The following is a 21,237-nucleotide window of genomic DNA, read 5'->3' as shown; positions in this document are numbered from 1 at the left end:
CACAATTCAGGCCTTGATGAATGTAATTAGATTGTTCAAATAAATTGGTCAGCAAATACAGTTAAACCTTATTCACCAAGCTTTAAATATACTATTTAATAGGCTTGTCTATTACACTCATGCTAAAGAAAATAGAATATGAAGGAGTCATTGTAGAGTTTAATCACAATGTAGATGCTTTAAGACGACACATGGTACATTCATGGCTTTACTAATGAATCCTCCTTACTTTAGAAGAAAGAAGCATGTCCAAAATCATTCATTAATTTTCAATAAAATTCATAACTAATATCAACTGATTTGATTAAACATTTCTATAGAAAAGTAGATTGACTTTTCTGCATTAACAATAAATGTCCCAGTCATAAGAAAACTCAGAAGTTCCTCTCATTGCCTTATTCTACACTATATTCTAGCTCAAAGATATTATGTTTAAATCCAGTTTGCTAATTGTGAGCAAATTCTTGCTAAAATAAGTCATGAACCCATATTGTACTGCTGAATATCCATTCAAATATAGAAATAAAAGGGCTTTCCTATTTGTCTGTACTATTAAGTTTGACTGGACATAGAATCACAGTTTCAATCAGATTAGGTGAATTAGAATTTTGCTCATATCATAGAATCATAGAAAGTGAGGGGTGGAAGGGACCTCAGGAGGTCATCTAGTCCAACCCCCTGCATAAAGCAGGACCATCCCCAACGAGATCATCCCAGGCAAAGCTTTATCTAGCTGGGTCTTGAAAACCTCCAAGGATGGAGCTTCCACCACCTCTCTGGGTAACCTGTTCCAATATTTTACTACCCTCCTGGTGAGAAAATTTTTCCTAATACCTAACCTAAACTTCTCTTGCTGCAACTTGAGACCATTACTCCTTGTTCTGTCATCCGCCACCACTGAGAAAAATCCAGCTCCATCCTCTTTTAACCCCCCTTCAGGTAGTTGAAAGCTGCTATTAAGTCCCCTCTCAGTCTCTACTTCTCTAGACTAAATAAGCCCAGCTTCCTCAGTCTTTCCTTGTAAGCCATGTCCCCCAATCCCCTCACCATGTCTGTCACCAGCCAGTCAGTCCCCAGTCTGTACTGGTGCATGGGATTGTTCCATCCTAAGTGCAGGACTTTGCACTTGTCCTTGCTGAACCTCATGAGATTCATTTGGACCAATCCTCCAATTTGTCTATGTTACTCTCAGTTGTAGTCCTACCCTCTACTCCCCAGCTACAAATTCAGAATTTCTACTGTCCAACTACAAATTCATAATTCCTTTTTTTTCACCTATAGAATCAAGTGGATATTAATAACCTAAACCCATCTCTAGCTCTCAGCTTCAGCATTTTTAAATTTCTGTTTAGATACCTCCCACCTGTGTTAGCTCTGCCCACTGTCCCATCCTCCAGTCACTAACCCATTTTGCTCTTCTACAGTCTGTATTTGAACATACTCCACTTCACTCTTTTTGATGTGCTACATGGCGTATTGTCCTTCAGTGCTTGCACTATTTCTACCTAAAATGATATTTAAGTTTCATTATATCTGAACTGGCTTTCTCCATTGAGAAACATTGGAATAGAAGGAAGAAGAGAGGATCAATGCCAAAATGAACTCCTACTGCTGTTTTTAGTTCAACAGGTGCAATTCTGATGAAAATGTGCTGCTAGTGACCTTCGTGATGATCTCATACTATTACAAAAGAGCTGAAAAATGAAAGTTAATAGTGGCACAGCCAGCTTTTATTGTATTGTAGATTTTTTGTGAGCTTGATAGGGAAGAATGAGCATTTTTTAGCCACCCTAATTATACTATATAAAAATCACCAATACTTCCAGGTTAAAAGATGGTGCCAAGATGCCTCCTAGCCAGGGACTTCCAACATTTTCAATCCCTCTATCTAAAGAAATGGAAAAGAAAATTTTGCAATGTATTTTCTACAGATGTGGGAAACACATTATAAACACAGGTTACATACAGAAACCAGCAGAGAATGATGTATTTTTTTTTACTTCTATGTCACTGCAAAAATATCACTACTCTTTATAAAGGTGATATATGTTACTACCAATACTTTGAAAAATTGCGTTGTCCTACTCACTTTATGAAGGTAAAACAGACTAAATCCCAGCAGATGTTGTGATGCTTTTGTCCCTCTTTTGTTGCTTTTCTCAGTTGCCAGTAGTTGCTAAAGCAGGACAATAGGAACAACAGCCTGTATGCTGATGTGGGGGGTGGGAAGGGGAAAAACCCAGCAGCTATTGCCAGTAGCCATGTGTTTGTGAGTGTGATGGCAACTAGAAGTTGCTGCTTCTGCTTTGCCCTGGGTACCTAGCTGCACCCCTACGCTGCTGGTGGCTAGTAACCAGAATGTGAACTTCATAATGCACAGAAGCTCAGTGTTTGGATCAACAATGCATTATTGGGTCCATCACTGTGGCAATACCTTGCTTATATGAATTACTTGCCACTCTTATAATCAAACATAAATTAAGGGAAAAGTAGTGAAATATTTCTCTTTTTTCAAACAATGAACATTTCAGCAGATATGTCTTGACCATCTCCAACACACACTTTATCTGGCAAATAATGTCCCCATTCTGTTACTGAAAAATGTAAAGCTTTATATTTTGAGGTAACGCTAAAATTAATCATCTAACAGAGAGGGGTCATGAGTTAGAAGCAGAATGTGCTCCGGGCAAAATAAAGCTATATGCCCCCCAAACTTTTAAAGAAGTCACATATCTAAAGCAGAAACTAGAATGGACTGAGCTCAAAGGACGTTTAAGTGATCAATGTGTGGAACATTCCAGAAACAGTAAAAGAAACATTTAGAGGGAAGCAAAGACTGCAGCGTAAAAGTGCTAGACAGTGATTTATATAAGACATTCCTTGAGGGGAGAAACCACACAAAAAGATCTCAGAGATGAAAACTGAGGTAAGTAGAGTTTCTTAATATATTTAACAAAGAATAATACAGATCACAGAAAGTCATACCGAGGTAAAAAGCCTCCCTTAGCTGGAGGTAAATATTAGGAACCAGTGAAGAGATAACTTACAGGAGGGAATTTGTGACCTCTCTACTGTAACAATAATACAAAATTGATAGATCACCTAAATGGGTAATGTACTCTCATTTAGATTTAAAACAAAAAAATCATATATCATGCCGCACAATATTTGTGCAAATGCAAGGTTTCTCAGGCAACCGCGGATGGAAAGATTAGTCCTTCCTCACAGGGCCCGCAGGGAGTACCCGCGTTGTGCATAACTGACAGCTACAAAGCTGAAAGATGGATGATCACAGATTTAAATCTAGACCACGTAGTGATGGAAAGTCGATATCATTGGATCCCACTACCCTTATTTGAATTTGTCCAGTTTCAGTGTACAAGTGGTCCAATAAAAATAAATAGCTATTACACCCTTCATTACCTGGTAGACTTATTCGCAGTCTCGTCAGAGAAGTTAAGGACTTGATGGGCACTAAGGGCATTTATACACATGTTCTGGGAGTGGAGGTGGGGGAGGGGGCTTTAATTAGAGTGGCTCAGAGCCACTGTAATTAAAGCACCCAGAGCATCACTTGCATCAGCAACCCTGCACTGAAAAATGGCAGCTGGGGCACTTTAACTAAAACTCATTGAACGAGCTTTAGTTAGTGTGCCCCCGCTGCCACTTTTCTGCTGGAGCATATTAATTACCATGCTCTAGGAGACTCAATTAATCAAGTCTGCTCCAATCCTGTATAATTACAGTGCATCAGAGCAACCTAGCTCCAAAAGATCCTAGTCCAGATAGCTCTAAAAATAAAGAGGATCTTTGCAGTGAATCTAGTACCTAATTATTTCAGGCCTTAAGTGCAAAATGTGCCTACCAAGTTAGGATAAAAACAGCTGTTTGGGTAACAGGTTGAAAATTCCTTATGAATTTGTCCTGAATCCTTTCCACTAGTAAAGCCATTTTGTATCTGTGGCTAAAAGCTAGCCAGTGAATGTCGAAGTTAATATGCCACGTGTGCCTAAAATCTCTTATGCACTTCAAAAATCTCCTTCACAATTAATAGATAAAATACAGGACATTATAAGTATCTGTATCTTTTGTCATAATGTGTCCAGTTTTGGAAGTTCTCTAAAAAAAAAATTCCTCTTTTAGGGTGAAAATTATACAGTGGAATTACCTGGTTATTGGTTTTGGAGGGTTTTGCTTATATCACTCACTGTTTTCAGGGTTATGGCTTAATCCTACAAGGTACTGAGGTCAGTACCCCAGTTTCGCAATTTACTTTATTACGTAGTTAACTCCAAGCAATTGCTATGCTTATATCCCTGCAAGACTGAGCCATGATTCAACCCTTGTCTTCCAATCTGTTGTTTGTAGACACAAAATCTCTATTTAAGAAACACACACATCCCAATTTATTTTATTGTTTGGTATGCTTGCTGTTAATTGAATTAAAAATTCCTAATAAGAGTATGTGCCATTTATTGTCATTAATTTCATTTCATCATTAATAAAATATTTTCATTATTATTATTATACAAGAAACCTGAGAACAGCACACAGGTAATTTAATTACAGATAACAAATACTTCTAATTCTTTGATTTGAATGAATATCACAGTAAATAGTACATTTAAATCACTTTTATTTTTTATCTGTACTAGAGAGTAAAAATTTTGACATTGAATTGTTGAACACCAAAACTCAGCATTGGTTTTACATGCACTGTACCTCTCCATTTTCATTAGTAAATGTTATAATTAAGGCTGCAAACCATGTTCTCCAGTTTTCATATTCATAACTCTCTAAACAGTTTCGTTTTGGAATAAAATTTCTCATTCTTTGTCTCTGGCCAACACTGAACTTTATTGGGAAGTTGGAATAAAATCCACTTGTGATTTCTGTGATGTTTTAAAATGTCATATTTCCATTTTGAAATCAAAGCCATACATACTTTTTTACACACAGACATAGGCCAAGTACATCAATGGCCAAAGCTTGAATTATACATAGATACTAACTGAAAAATAATGAGGAACTGGCTATTTGTCTTGTGTGGAAATGACCTTCTTCTGAAGGCTAGGGGTAGGATGGAGGCAGTTGTTGGAGAGAAGGAGATGAAAAATGTCCACCAAATCTGCAAGAGTAACTAGAGTATGTGTGGAAATCCTAGCTAATTGTACACCCAATTGGATATAATAGAGGCAGCCAGAGTGGTTTTACAAACCACCAGGCTGTATGCAGGATTTCTTCAGGATTTCTTGTAGCATTACCCATATCAGACACCTTGAATAAGGTGGTTATTTGCATTGTACATGTGGTTAAGTATTTTGCCTATTTAGGCAAACTTAATCTCATGTAGTTCCTTATTAAAATCTGAAAGCTGTTAAGTACAAAACTGGTGTCTTCAAGTCCTTAAAAGCATAATCAGGGTTTTTAACCTTTCCTTTAGAAACTATGGAAAAAAAACCCCAAACCCCAAAAACTATTAATGTAAGGCTAATTTAAGCTCTTTGTAACAGGGGCCATCTCTCCCAAGTGTTCCATAGCCCAAAGCACAACTGGGCCTTATTCATAAGCAGAGTCTTCTGGCACAACTAAAGGACAGTTTAGCATTTGTTTTCCAGCTTTGCAAAATATCTCATCACTGAAAATCTCCAGAACCTCCAATAACCCTAGCCTACAAAAAGTAGTTCCAACTGCAAAAAAACAAAACAACAACAATCCCCCTTCCTCTCTACAGCCTCATACCTAATGGGAACAAAAAACCAGAATCTTTGTTCTTACACATAAATGAATAGGGTGGCTTTGGAAATATTTCTGTTTTTCAAAGCCTATGCACGTGTTGGTTCTGTTTTCTTATAGAATTCAGCAGACTAGCCAAACTCCTCACTTTCCTTCCAAAACTTTTTTTCTTGTCTCATGTTCTGTCAGTATTGATGTCATCTCTATCCTGTCTTGCACTACAACACCAAACTTTATTTATCTCTCATATTTGCCCTACATATACATAACATATTTTTACTTCTTGTAGATAAGTATGTCTTTTAGATCAGGAGTTGTGTAGAGCACGTCCATAAAGTGGATTGGGTCCATGAACCTCCTTGCTCCCCCCCCACAGCACCCCTGCCTCCGCTCCCACCCCCGACACTCGCATACAAGCATGCACATGCCTTATCTATCATGTACAGCACATTCTCTGGGCTGTTGCATGCTCCAGCCAGCCCTGGAATATGCTATATGGTAGCTGCCCCTGCCAGTTCAGGACTGCACTTCACATGGCACCCATTCCTGCTGGCTGGGATGTGTGGTGCATGCAGCGCCCACCAGGGCATCGCATGCAGTGCAGGTCCTAGACTGACTGGATTGGACACTGCATACAGCACAGTGCTGGACCAGGTAGAGCAGGCACTCTGTGTAGTGTGGAACCCAGACAACCTAGAATGGGCACCCCATACAGTGTGGACAGGCTGGAGTGTATGCTGTGTGCAGTGAGCACCACCTGGGTTAACTGCAAGACCCAGGGGCAGTACCAGGGGAAAAATTAGGAGTTTCTGTGGGTCAGAGCCTGTTGACACACCTGTTGTGATAATTTCTTACTTCTTCCTCCCCGACATAACTTTATGTCCTATCCTTTTATTCTCCATAATGCCAACAAATCTCTCATTTATGTCCTCATGATACATTTCCGACTTCCTTGCCTCTGACTTCTAAATCATGCAAACTGTCTTATACCAACTTATAAAAATGCCAGCTAAAGGCACCTTCCTTGCCTGTTCAGTGTTTGAATTCCTTTATTGGACTTATATCTACCATATTTACTCAAAGACAAGATGAGGCTTTTTTCCTCCCAATTGCCATGGGGAAAGAAAACCTTGTCTAATAATCATACACAAGTAAATCTCACTAAATACATTGTCTATCATTAAACTTCTACCAAAAGCAGCATGTGCTCAGTAATAAAAACCAGCTATGAAGTTGATTAAATGCAGCCAACACTGACCATGACCTTAAAACACATGACCCACACTGGGCAAACATGCTGATGGGAACCAGGCACAGCTGGTGAATTCAGACTGGTGGGGTGAGTGGAGAGCAGCACACAGGAGTGGGAGTGCGGGGGTTTGCAGCCTCCCCACTGACCAGAGTGCCCAGATGGCTGCAATCCCCTCCCTTCCCCTCGCATAATGCGACATCTGCCCCAGCAGCCTAAGTTCACCAGCCACACCTGATGGGAACTTCCCATAAAAATTGGTTAGTAAGCCCATCTGAATAAGACATATGGCAATGCTTGTTAAGTGTAGCCCACTAACTGCTAACTCTTTAACCCAGAATCCCTCTGTTGTCCCCTCTTCACCTGGTGCATATGATTAGTGTAGTTCTGCCCCACATGAGGTGAAGTCATACCAGGTTGCCTTTGCCTCTCTAGTATATAAGTTTTTGGAGTATCCCAGGACTTGTTATAAGAACACCCAATTCCAGTTGGGGGTTGGGGCGAGGAGTGGGGGGTATCTGGAGTACACATACCGAGTGGTGCTGAGATGTGGGGTCACCTTGCCTTGAAATGCTGTTGACTTTTGTGGAGATCAGTCCAATGGATTATGAGGAAAATCATGAGCCTTTGGCTTTGGAATAATATCATGCATGGTTTGTATGCTTCTCAGCCTTTAGGCTAAAATCAAGCAAGACTGTGGGCATCTGAACCCCAAGGCTCTGCACTGCAAATTTGCAGTGTGGGGGCAAAATTTGCTATAGGGATTTCCTGGTAGCAAAAAAGGGGGCTGGGGGGAAAAAAAACAACAGAACATGCAAAAATTGCATGCACTGGTACAAACAGAGGCTTGGTCCTCCAGTGAGACACTCTGGATACCAGCCAGAACATCTCTACTGCTCCATTTGTGCCTCTGCTGCTCTAGTAGACCAGAAGCCAGGAGAAGCTAGATAAGGGCAGTTTGCCCAAATCAGGACTATCTGTAACACAACAAAGCACGAGTGCAGGTGTATGTGCTGAAGCATAAAGCAGTGGCACAAATTTGTGCCACTACCATTTGAGCCAGCGCAAACACATGTCCCTCCATATTTGGATGTGGCCTGAGAGTCTGCCGGGTAAGGTGTATCTAATAGGTTGCTTCTACCCTGTCCTTCATGAACTCTCAGAGTTACATCTATCTAGGCACTACTGGGAGCATATACATGTGATGCTACAGTGCTGTAGTGATGTGCTATAGTCACCTAGCATCTACAGGTGTCTACTAGTGCTGTGCGAAGCTTTGGTCCCTGATCTCCAAATCTGAAGCAAATCAGGAAACCCTTTAATATCTCTGAAACTAATTGGAGCCTGCAACCCCCCAGCTCAGTCACTGGTACCTTCTGGGTCTGGGGAGGCATTCAGGGTCCCTCTGTGACCCAGCCAGGAGCGTGCAGGGGTGCCCCTCATGTGCTCCTTGGCTGACCCAGAAGTGAATCCAAAGCAAATATGGCCCATTTTGCACACCCCTAATGTCTATACATGAGTAGCAGCTACTTTGCTGCGGCAGTGCACTCCCCTGTTATAGCACACATGCTACGGCAAAGTAGCTACTAAAAATAAGTGTGTGCTGCATGTACAGCACAGTACAGGTTGTTAAATGCACCATGGAATTACTAAAGCATGGCACAATAACCACCTCACCATAGGGCAACATGTAGATGTGCTCACTGAAGTATTTAGCCTATGTAGACAACCGCATTGTCCTTACGCCTACTAATCCAGGCCAGCAAGTGGTAGCAACAACTTTCCATCACTTCTTTGTAAAACAAGCGAGTACTGAATTGTTTCATGATTGTAGAGGAATTATGAAGAAAGGAGGAGGAGGAATAAGACTAGATCTGACAAAATACTTTAGGTGTTGCAAAAGGAGAGGGTAAGAAACTAAAAAGTAGGGAGGGATGTGCAAGGGCAATGATTGGAGTAAAAAGAAGAAATTTCCCTCACTTAGAAGTTGACCCCGTACATACACCAGTATTTGCTCTTTTTACTCTTAAACCTCCATACCAAGTGAATATTACAAAATGATTCTCTTAGTTAATAATGCTCCCTTACATTACTTCTCTTGAGTGCACCTTCTTTCTCTCTCCCTCTCTCTTTCCTATTTTTTGCAAATATAGTTATAAGGGAAATTTAGCTAACAGGCCAACTGGAAGTGCAATTTAGCAGTTAATCCTCAATCTGCCAGACCGTAAAGACTTCTGTTTATAGCTGAAGATATCCCTATGCAGATTAACAAAAGCCTCATATGACCAGAATATACTATTTATATTACAAAAACAAAACAGTGAGGAAAAACATTCATTTTCTGCTTCTATCATCTACTTATTTCCAGGGAATTATTCAGCCTCTTAAAAGGGTTATTTTGGGTAAGCACAAATGTGTTTCCATCATAGCCCTATAGTAATATAGACAGTTCTTCAAACATGGAGGGTACAGGAAGTTAAGATATATTGCTCTGAGATTTGTTAGACTTTCATCTCAAGGCATCAGGCTGATGTCTAAGATAAAATACAGCAAGGATCAAAACTTCCTGTTGCTATCTAATTTGAGCAGGCCTAATACAAACATAAAAGGCATGTCTACACATCACCCTACGTTGCTGTGTGACGTACTATGTCGCTGCATGGTGCACTACAGTGATGTAGTGATGACTTGAGTCTACACTTGATCAGCAACTATGATGCCATAGTGTCACACTCCCCCATTTTAGCATGCCACTATGGTCATGTAGCGGTAAGATCTACACCAATGTCTCATGCACAGCACAGTATGGGCAGTATTCACAGCACAGTATTACCTTTTGGAAGTACTAAAGCATGGTGCTGTAGCAACATCACCATAAGGCAATGTATAGACATGCCCAAAATGTAAATGTTTTCCTAATTCCTTTCAAATATTCCTGAATTAATTTGTCTTTCTTAAGTGCCTACCTGAAATTTTTATTCGCCTTAGACATCAATTTGAAAATATGCATCACATAACAGACTCCAACAAAGAGCCTCTTATTTAATTCTTTGTAACTTAATAACTATCTGTGTGTGAAAGGTTGATTAATTTATGTTATGCTTATGCTGTCACTAAAGTGTTTGATTGATTCAGGAAACTGACATGTTTGTGTTTATACTTGGTATATGTCAGAAGATACACAAGAGTTCCAAGGTGATCTTTTCTTTACTTTCTAAAAATCCAATAAATAAATACCATGATAAAGGAACACTACTTATATGTGTTCATCCAACATCTAGTCTGACAGAAGTCTCAAACTATGAATTCCAGAGACAAATGGTATATAATACCCGAAGATCACAGAAGTAGATATAAACCTCAATACATCTTCTTGTTGCTTTCATCAGCCTACTAACATCACCTCTCCTTTTAATCTGTGTTGAGCTTTAGCCAGCTAGTGCACATAGGGATTTATGAAAATCTGGCCTGAAAATGCTTTAATTTTGTCAGACTACTTTAGTGACAATTTATTTTCAGAATTGGTGATAAACATGATAGACATAATCACTCACTCCTCAAAGGATGATGTTATAGCTAGTGATTTGATTTAAATTTCTTAGTATTCATTTAGTGTCCTGATGGACCAATAATATTATTCTCATTTTCCAAAAACAAAATGAAGTGTTAGCAACTTCCAGCCTTTGGCTAAGAATTTACTTAAACTGATCTTGGCTAGAACAAGAAAACCAAGACTGGTTACTTTTAAATATTAGAGATGAAAACCTGGTCCTAGTTAAGACAATGGCAAAGCTCCTACTGAATTAATCAGAACCTTCATAAGCCAGAAATTCATATAAAAGAGGATATGAAGTTTAAGGGGTATAAACCTGTAACCGACATCTTCTTTTGTCCTTACCAATGTATTTGTTATGCCAGTTTATACTCCCAGAAAGTCACTTAAAAACTTTAGACTTAATTACTGGCTTGGGCCATGATCCAGAAAAATGGAAGCATGTGCTGAGCATTAAGCATGTAAGTAATCCCGTTAACTTCACAATGTATCCCATTGACTTAGAAGTGAGTGTTAATTCTACAGTGTCTAAGGATTGATGTAGCATAGCACATGAGCATGTACTTATCTTTAAGTGAGAAGAGTCCTGCTGACTTGTAATTAAGTGTGAAATAGTAATAGCTAGGAATAGGACTTAAGTTTCATGAGTTTCAGTGCTTGGCCACATTAGACCCTTAGTTGTTTCTTAGACTCATGTGCATAACTTGCAATTTATTCACTCAGCCCACATCTTGTAAATTATACTTGAATTTATCCCACTGAATCTAATGTGATTCACAGTCTAGAAACCAGAAACATGATAAAAAAAATAAGAAGACCTCTTTGGAAATAGGAATCATACAACTGTTAAAACACATCCTGAATCATCAATTCTCTGCTGCTGTAGGCAGCCACATTATGCACACTGGACACCTCTACATGTGCATTAATGCACCTATCCTAATGTGTATTAAATTAAGTACTTCCAATGTGAGGTACTAAATAAATGCTCATTAGGCTGCCCTAATATGCACTAACAAAAGCACACATTTTTTAAATGACACTTAATGAACAGCAGCCTGTTTTAATGTGCATTACCATAACTGCATTTTTATGTAACATTTTAATGTACAGTGAAATAGGCTACTGCACATTAAAGTGCACATGTAGACATGGGCTCGGTCTTGTAAACTGATCAAGCTTCATCTTAAAACTAATTGGTTTTATTTTTTGTCCCTAGTATTCCTATTGGGAGGCTGATCCAGAATTTCATTCCCCAGTGGTTAAAAGCCTTTTATAATTTCCTGCCTAAAATTATTCATGTCCAGTTTAAAACTTTGTTCTTATGCCAGAGTTGTCCTTTAACTTAATTAGCTCTGCTCCCTCTCTACTGTTTACCTCATGGTATATTTTTAGGGGCCAGTCACATCTGCTCCTTTTGTTAGTTTAAACTTTCATAACATAGGCCCTGCATTCCCTTGATCATCCTAGTAGTCCTTCTCTGTACCTGTTCCGGTTTAAATCATTTTTAAACATGGATGACCCAGAACTGTATTCAGTGTTCTTGTGCATTGCTTTGGAAATGCAGGGAAAAAAATACACACATTTAAACTTTCATATGCACCCTATCAGTTACAGGTTATAATTATTTCTAAGGAAATCAGAATTTGATGCTATGGGTACCTATACACATGCTCTGATGTGTTCTAATTAGAAAACTCTAACATTGCTGCAGCATCATATGTATAAGCCCCTGTGGGCTTAAAAATGACTTCTGGGGTACTTTAACTAAAGCTCATCACATTAACTTTAGCTAAAGCATCCTGCAGCCATATTTAAATGTGCAGGGCTTAATATACGTGATGCTGCTGTGTTTTAATTAGAGCAGCTATCCAGGAACTGCTCTAATTAAAACACCATCCTCCCTCACCACCAAGCACATGTATAGGCACCTTATAAGCCTATACAATTGTCACTGTAGTTAAGGGGAGGTTTGTCACTAATGTTTTGGAAACAGGACTTGGCCTGTTGCACATGTTCAAAAGTAAACATGTATCTCATTATTAATGCCATCCATTGTTCACAGTCTATTTTAAGAAGTCCCAAGCAAAGTCTGTGCTTTAGTAGAGAAATTCACTTATGTCCAAAGAGTCAGAACCTTGATCTCACTTATGATCAATTTAAGCATTACTCTTTGGGCTGAAGAGGTTGATGGACATTGTGCTGGTCTTCTCTATAGCACTGAATTTTAGCCTAAAAGAAAGCAGTGTATGTAATTATTGTAAATGAATTATCTGAAATAGAGAATGAGAGGTCTCGACAATGAATAAACTTAAGGAAAAACACGGAATAACATTTGAATGCAAGAAAAAAGAAAAGAAAAAATACAAGGAAATTCTGATATAAAAAGGTCCTACTTGAATAATCTCACCCATAATATATATTAATGTTCTGCATTTAAAGAAATTTATGATGTAATAAGCTTTCCTAAAATTTGGGATTCACTGTGTAGTCCACATGGGATGGAAACTGAATTATTTTTAAAACTTATTGGTAAAAAAATTATTTTAAGTTTTTTATCTTCAAATCCTATCTGTGCCATCACTTCCTTAGCTGGCATCTTCCTGGGAGTATCCATTCAGACCACTCATTTAGCCCATGATCACACTGTCAGTCTATTTATATAGAGCAGTTGTGTACGAGTGTTGGATATGGCTGTGAGTAGTCATCCCTTACCTCTCAAGACCAGAGAACAACTGCAGTGAAACTTTAAACTGCAGCCAACTCTAGTTTCCCTGCTCAATAATGTTTGCTAAAAGAATAATTGGAATGTTAAATACAACCACACGTTGCTTTAATAAAAAGAATAATAACCTATCCATGTGTCCATGTACTGTTACTTTAATCACTGTAGTATCTGAGCATCTAAGTACAGATAAAAAATGGTAGGAATATAATAAAAACAAAACCCGAAGAGTGCATGTGTAACCCAGTGTGTTTGTTTCATAGCCAGCTATGGAGAGTTAATCCTTTATCTTACAATGTAGTAGTCCTTGCTTTCACTCCTAAGTTCATTATCTGATGTACTGAGCAAAAGGAGGGCCCTCATATAAATAGGGGATTTTCTGGGATTTACCTATTGTGGGACCCAGATGTTCTGAATGACTTTCCTTTGTGCAGGGGAATTATGCAAATTCCAAAGATAATCCCTTCACTTCTGTTCACTCCTTTTTCACTAGACAGAATTCGCATCTGAGATCTGTGAGTATGAGTACCTGTGTTAATGAGTATGAGTATGCCTCTGCTGCTAGAATGGAGTATAAAGAAAAAGGTGAAATAGTTAGGACTGAGACAATAAGATTTCTTTTGATCATAGTTAAGAAGTTGGAATTTTTTAAAGTGTAGATCTAATGAACTATATAAGAAGTTTCACTTAGGCCCTCTGTACATGTCACAGGTATTGTACAATGAAGTGGTTAATTGCACAATTGCCTTAAGGCCACCTACACATGAAAGTAGCTATCACATCATAAAAAGCTCCAATCAGCTATAAAGTTAGACCACTAACTTTATAGCTGGTTGCTGTCAAGATTTAATTTGCACATGTAGCAGAGTCTTCCCTGAGGCTGGGAGCCCTGTCAGCTGAAAGGGCTCCCAGCCACAAGGGTGCACCTTGCCCAGCAGGAGACCCCTGAGCCCTGGTGATCACAACTACTGTGATCCCCAAAGCTTAGGGTACAAGAAATCCTCAGCCCACATGGGGGTCTTATGAGGTGCAATGAGGGCTGGGAGCCCTGCCGGGTGCAGGGCTCCCAATTCTAGTTTCATGTAGCCCCCATGACTGGGAGGCCCCTCAGTGATAGGGGCTTCCAGCCATGGGAGCCTTATTCTTGCCAGTTCAGGGGGATCCCAGGATTTAGTCAAAAAGGTACAATTGGATCTAATGCATGATCCCACATGTGGCATGGCAGGAGCTGTAATTGTGCAGATCACTCATTAGATCCAAACATGCCTTTACCTACATATGTACAAAGGTCCTTAATACAAATAATTAAAAATAGCAAAGTAGTTTATAAAACTTAGAACTCCACTTGCCTTAGTATAAAGTTAAAACTAATACTTTTCTTCTTCCCTCTTGGAGTTTGTGAGATTAAGGCTCTTTATTAAAGGCTTTTTAGCATCACTTTGCATATTCACCAATGGAATTTGGAATACACTAAAAGCATTTTGGTATGGAAGAAATAAGTAAGGTATGTGCTAAAGCAGAAGTTAATAAAAAGGCTTATCTTACTTCTCAAAATGACTCTATACCAAGGTCTTTCATGTATTATTTATAATCTTTTAGAGTACTTTTAAGAATTACGTTTATATCAACATAACCAGGGTTAGGTTGAACTAAATGCCCAATCATACAGATCTGCAGGGGGCTTAAATTGCCCAAAAATGGTGTGCCCAATCTGAGTTGCACTAACTTAGAGTGAAACTGGGTTAACCCTATCTAAGAAACGGTGAACCTGATCTCCAGAATGCCTGTATGTGTTCACAGCACAGCCCCAGGGCTGGAAAAGCCCAGATGCTTGTCCCAGTCCTAGGGCTGTGCTGTTCCCAATTCTTGACCCTGACTGGGCTGTTTTTAGCTTCTCTACCTGACATTCCACCAACCCCTCCTGGATCCTGACAAATCCCTCCCCCAACTCACCAACCCCCCTATAGATGTGCTATCCCTACTTCCCCTCCCCCTGCTCTGGGATCCCACCTGCCCTTCCCCCAACTGAGTTAATAAAACTGGTCTCCCAGGAGCAGCTAATGGCTACACATGCTGCTCCCAGCAGTGGAAAATTCCTGCTCATGCCCATTCCTGGTCTAGTAAGCCTGCTTACAACTAGACTAGGTATAGTGAATACTTATTCATACTTTTAAGCTACAACAAGTTATTAACAGCAGGATACAGCCTTAGGAACTTTTGTCTCCCTATTAATGGCTCAGATCTTGGCCGAGTCATTTTTCATTTTCATGGGTTTTGTTCACTGAAAAAAAACCCACTGATCATTCATTGCTAGTTTCAGCTCTTAGTGGTCTGGCAATCCCATTACACTACTATCCTAACACACACAAGATGGAGCTCTTTCTGGTAGTTTCAGCAGAGGTTCCAGAAAAGAATGGGTACAGTCAACTAAACAAACTTGAACTCTCTGCTCCCCAACTCTGGAATACTTGTAGACAAAAGCAACAGAAGTTCCAAGTCTACTCCCCAAACTGTACCCATTCTGTTAGAACTACCAATTCAGTATCCAAGATAGTCAATCCAGGATCCTAAACATCAAAATAAGTTTTAACAATAATGATATAAAGGCTACAATGGCTAATGAAACACAGAGTATTTTTTTGTCATGCATCATGACATTTATTTACATATCTCTTTGCTAGGTCACTGACTTTATGTAAGTCTATATCTTTTATATCCTCTCATACAGAGCAGAATCTTACTGCATGAAGAGGCCACCTGACTATATGAACATTCAAATATTCAAGTACTGCTTGGCATGTAAAGATATCAGAATCTTGTACATAATAGGTACACAGGACTATGATGTGCATTAGGGCAACCAGAGCATCAGTCCAAGGTGTCTACTTAAAGAATATAAAAGAACAGCAGCTGCCGCCACCAGCACCCCAAATCCTAGCACTGCCCCTTATTTCACTGCCACCCAAGGTACAGACCCTGACTATTATGTCTCTGTAAGTGCAGATGGTTGAATATCTGAGTGTCTGAAAACAGTGTTCAACATTTACTCAAATTTGGAATTGCTTTTCTGATAAACAATTTTTGTTCCTCGTTATTTGTTTTCATTATTTCTATAACTACAGTGCGTAGGAGCCCAGGTCACAGACCAGAAGCCCAGTTCATAGGTCAGGACCCCCTTTGCTCGGTGCTATAGAAGCAAAGAACTTTACTATCTATTCTCATTTCATAGTTAGGGTTTTTTACATGAATCTTTAGGAAATACATTTATATAACTATTACAGACACCTCCTTTTCATTCTTTGCTGCTAAGTATTATCTTGTTTTAGTCAACTAATTATGGACCAAAAATATTGCCATGTGACTGAAGTGGCAGCACAAATAAAAAATATCCAGAAGTCACATGCCAACATTTCACAAACTGGTCCTTTGATGATAGTTCACATGAACCATTTCTCCAACAAATGTGAGTTGCAAGGAATATGTAAAAATCAAATCAGTTCAGGAATGATTTAGATTTGCCAGAATATGTATTCATAACAAACAGTTCAATCAACTCTAGTATTTAGATGTACTTTGTTTTGTAGTTACATGTGCAAGGCTCACTACTGAAGGATCTAACTGAAACAAATATTTAATATTTTATAAAATATAAAATATATAATGTGTTACATTTGGTGTTATCAGATTACAGTGAAGCTTCTCTTGCTTTCCGTCGCAGCTCAATTTAATATTTGTATTTTTTAAATTATTCTTTACAAACTTCAGAAGCTTTGAGTCTGATTCTTGTCTCACTTTTGCTGAGTTGAATGACACTGCTTTAAAAAAGATTATAAGGGAAAGAGAATTAGCCTTGTAACTGTGTAGTAAATATATTTTTTTTAGGTAATAAAAAATGTTACAGCTTTCATGACAATGAAGCTGTAACAAAAGCATATCTTAAAACTTTAGTGTGTACGGTCAAAAGTGCTCTTTGTGCAAGCATTAATAAGACAATAATAAACTAATACAGAAGTTCAGTCATTGAGGTAATGTGCTCCACTATTCTGTCACTTGTCTGTGATAAATGAAACTGTGGTGTCCCTGAAGCCAATGGCAAAACTCTTATGTGAGTGGGGCTAGGGTTTCACCTTGCAAATCAGAAGGAAACAAACCAAAAAAAGAGTTATTTTATTATTCCAGAAGTCTCTTCTTAATCTTTTAGATGTCAAAAAAGTGCAACAAGTGAACTCCCTCTTCGTAAAATAACTTGCTCTCTTCATCTGTTTGCCTTATTAGTCAAAAATACCGCAAGAGGGTTTTTTTAGATAGATTTTATGTGGATTTAATTATTCTGGGCCCAGTTTAACTCTAGACACACCAGTTTAACTCTTCTGGTGTTTATAGTCCTAATGATGGCAGTAAATGTACTCACATACTTACTATAAAGCATATGTGTGAGTGCTTTGTTCTAATTAGCCCTAAATCCTTAGGAGTTCTATGTTTCAAGACAACTGCTACATCAAGCAGCAACAGACAAAAATGTTAAGTTTTCAATATTGCCAGGGTATTAGACTCCTTAAACACCTTTTATGAATAAATCAGATCCAGAACAACTTCTCCAAATCTCTCCTGCCGTATGTTCTAAAGACTAATATTTTAATATTAAAATTCCTTTCATATTAGGAGAAAGATGAATTTTATTATCTTCATTATTAAAGCTCCTGTCCCAATCTAATGCATTTGAAATACTTTTAATGAAGCAATGATTATCTTTATTTTTTTAGCATGATGACATTTTGAGATGACTGGTCCTTACTTTCCAAAACGTGAAGTGAGTGAAGTTACATTAAAACTATCTCAAATATCACATTAATAGAAATCTCTTAGTTTCGGTGGGTCTGCACATACCAATTCTTAAGTGAAAGGTTGCGGTTTTTTGTTTTGTTTGTTTTTTATGGCTGATGAAGTCATATGAAGAAATACTTCTCAAATACATTCATTGAGATTATTTACCAACAAGATAAATAGAATTCTTTTTAACCAAAGTATCTGCTTTTATTCTATTTGAAATAAAATGATAGTGTAATCTGGGAACATGTGTGCAAACTAGCATATTTTCCAGTAAAGAAGGAAGAGACACATGTAACAATGTAAATATTGACTTCACCTCAAGTGAAGGCCGCTCTGTTTATTCAGGGTGCTTCTCCCTTTAAATGGCAGTAAAGTTATTTTTCCTATTGCTTCACTTGTGAGGTATTCTTACGTATTCAGAGAAACCCTATATCTACCCCATAACTCAACAAAATGTTTTCTCCTAGGTTCAACAAGTTTTATATCAGTACCTCACTTATACTCCATTGCCAGTCATCCTACATTTGATTTGGTGCTGTGGGAAAATCATTCAGACAGGAAATCCAGTTTTGTTTCTGTGTACAAGAAAACAAAGCTTTCTGCCTTGGAATAAAAACATTGTTCTGAAAATATCAGACTGATTTTTATTTTTTAAAATATTAATCAAAATTGTGGCAGCTTACTTTCAATATGGCAATGTCCAGAGAAGGCAAGAAAGAAGGTACATATGAACTCTTAGCCCATCTATTTCTATACTGATTATTTAAAATATAACAAGGTGTGGATACTACCTGCCTTAGTATATCAAAGAAAGCAGAGCTTGTGTGATTGTGAAAAAGATGCTTTTAGAACATGACTGGCCAGTTACATTGTGATGCAATGTTAATTTTTCACCTAACCTGTTAAATACACAGTCTACAATTTTTATAAGAATGCTTGGTTCAGCATAACGCTTGGCACTGCAGCAACACTCAACTTCCCCCTCCCCCCCTTCCCACCACCACCACACACACACATACACATTGCTTCTTTCTTCCTCTGCTAGTAAGATTTTTTTTCTATTTACATTTAGATATGCAATATAATACAACACACGGTGCACACACAGGGCTCTATATACAGTATGTGTGTCAGTATCTGTCTATAAGAAACGCATAGGTTATAATAGCAATGTAAATATTTGGTTAATATAACTGACATTATGGATAATGTACACTCTGATATTACATCTCGTTGCCTACTCCGTTGGCTCTAAATGCCATCACTAATTGAGAAACGCAGATCGGCACTAGATTCCTCTATCCAGAGAGGGCTGCATACTGGACTGGATTGCTGTCCTTGGTCCTAAATGTTTATACTTGCTTTCTTAGGTACTGAAAAAACATAAATACAGAGTCAAAAGCCCAAGCACAGCCATGATGTGCCTGCTTAGGTGGAAGCAAGTATGAATACAGTGATATTCTACCCACAAAACAGGGCATTATGATAACTGTGCATTATAACAAATGTTAAATCAAAGAAAAAAGGGTTCATTAACATGGCATCAAATTCCATGCAAAACCTGGGCATGTACCACCATCATAGATACCCACTGTTTAGCTTCCCCATTCCTCTCAACACCACACTTATAAGGCAAATAAAACATAGCAAGGTCTTAACAGTGAAGGAGATAGATGAAGGCAACGCTACTCTCCAAACCTTTAACATTCTCACTACAGCCCTCTGCATTTGCAAACAGCATCTTCGCCCCCCAACCCTCCCCCCCCCCCAACCAGCAAACAGAAGCAGAAAGCACATCTTACCACTGGATGAGAGAGAGGAACACAAGTGCCCACACCATCATTTTGAGAGAAAATGCAGGATTCAAGAGTGCACTGCTTCCCAGGCTTGTTGGATTTGAAGGAAACATCTCTCTTTTTCTCCCCCCCTTTTTTCCCTTTTCCTCTTGGTTTGCAGATAGATCCGTCCCCTTCTTTTATTTTTTTTTGGTGGTGGTGGTTTCCCCCCCTACCAGGTCCCATCAGTGGGATGATACATTGCACCCAGCTGCATGGATTAATATTCAGGGGGGCAGAAATTAGATCTGCACAAGCCCTTTGCAGATACAATCAAAAAACGTCAGCTCAGGCAGCAGGCAGCAGCTTCCAAAGGTAGGGGAATAATATAATTGGGAGAAAGGGAAAGAGAGAACACATACACAGAGAGAACAAAAGCATGCAAGGGAAGCAGAAACACATACACTTGCACAGACGCTTGTGTACACAGAACACAATTCAACCAAACCACAGGAGAATGAGAACATAGGGGGAAAAAAAGAAAAAGAAAGAATAAAGCAATGCAGCTTCTGCCTGAATGCAGATTAACTCTGAGGTCAAAGTGGAAATGATGCACACTGCTGCAGCACAGATTAACACATGCGTGGTGTCAGCCAGGGTGCTTTTTAACCTTTGATTATACATATGCAGGCAGCCCAGGTCTTCATTTTGGAGGCAAGGAGGATTTGGCAAGCACAAAAAGAGAGGTCGGAAGGAAAAGCTTCCCTTACGCTGATGAGCATCTTCATTTTTTCTAAACAGTCTGGAAATCATGATTGCAAAGGGGAAAAAATAAAAGGATGGATCGGGGGGAGTGGAAGAGGGAGGGATGGTTGTTGCTAAGTAACTCAGGAAATGGGAAAAGCAGCATTGGTGGAATCACTATGAATGAGGTGGTTAAGTGTGTGATAGGATTAGGGAGAATTTACTAGGATATCATTTGCCCTCCCCTCAATAAAATCAGACCAGACAAGATGCAGCAAATACTCTAAATCTGAAGAAAAAATAGGTGTGTGTAAAATCTGGGCTGTCCCTGATCCTTCTACTCTTTGTCCCCCGCATTCCAAATTCCACTCTCCAAAGAGAAAAGTCCACTCGCTCTCATTAATACACAAAACTGGGACCCCAGTGCTTACCAGTACAAGAATAGCACCTGGAACCTGTCAAAGACTGATATGCTTTTGCCTCCAAATTTCACTGCCTGAAGACAGAACACATCTGGAGGCTTTAACTATCTCCCCAACCATCCCCAAACTGATGGATCACAGTGCAGAAGTGAAAATCTGGATGTGGCATAGGTACTCAATGGGTGCCTTTTTTCTTCAGAACC

The 21,237-nt window shown here is 38.9% G+C and overlaps 1 protein-coding gene across 2 annotated transcripts in view; it reads right to left on the bottom strand.

Moving 5' to 3' along the window:
• GABRG2 (gamma-aminobutyric acid type A receptor subunit gamma2) overlaps window positions 1–20,655 on the bottom strand; it is a 130,352-nt gene extending 109,697 nt beyond the window's left edge. For both annotated transcript variants that reach the window (XM_090065021.1, XM_090065022.1), the window contains exon 1: window positions 19,896–20,655. In XM_090065021.1, the coding sequence (XP_089921147.1) occupies window positions 19,896–20,002 (107 nt within the window). In that variant the 5' untranslated portion in view covers window positions 20,003–20,655. The remainder of the gene's footprint in view (window positions 1–19,895) is intronic.
• Window positions 20,656–21,237: the final 582 nt, after the last annotated feature.

Source organism: Crocodylus siamensis, chromosome 10, assembly GCF_052110815.1.
Source record: "Crocodylus siamensis isolate JL-2025a chromosome 10, ASM5211081v1, whole genome shotgun sequence".
In the NCBI taxonomy this organism is placed as follows: domain Eukaryota; kingdom Metazoa; phylum Chordata; order Crocodylia; family Crocodylidae; genus Crocodylus; species Crocodylus siamensis.
This window is presented reverse-complemented; position numbering and strand designations above follow the sequence as displayed.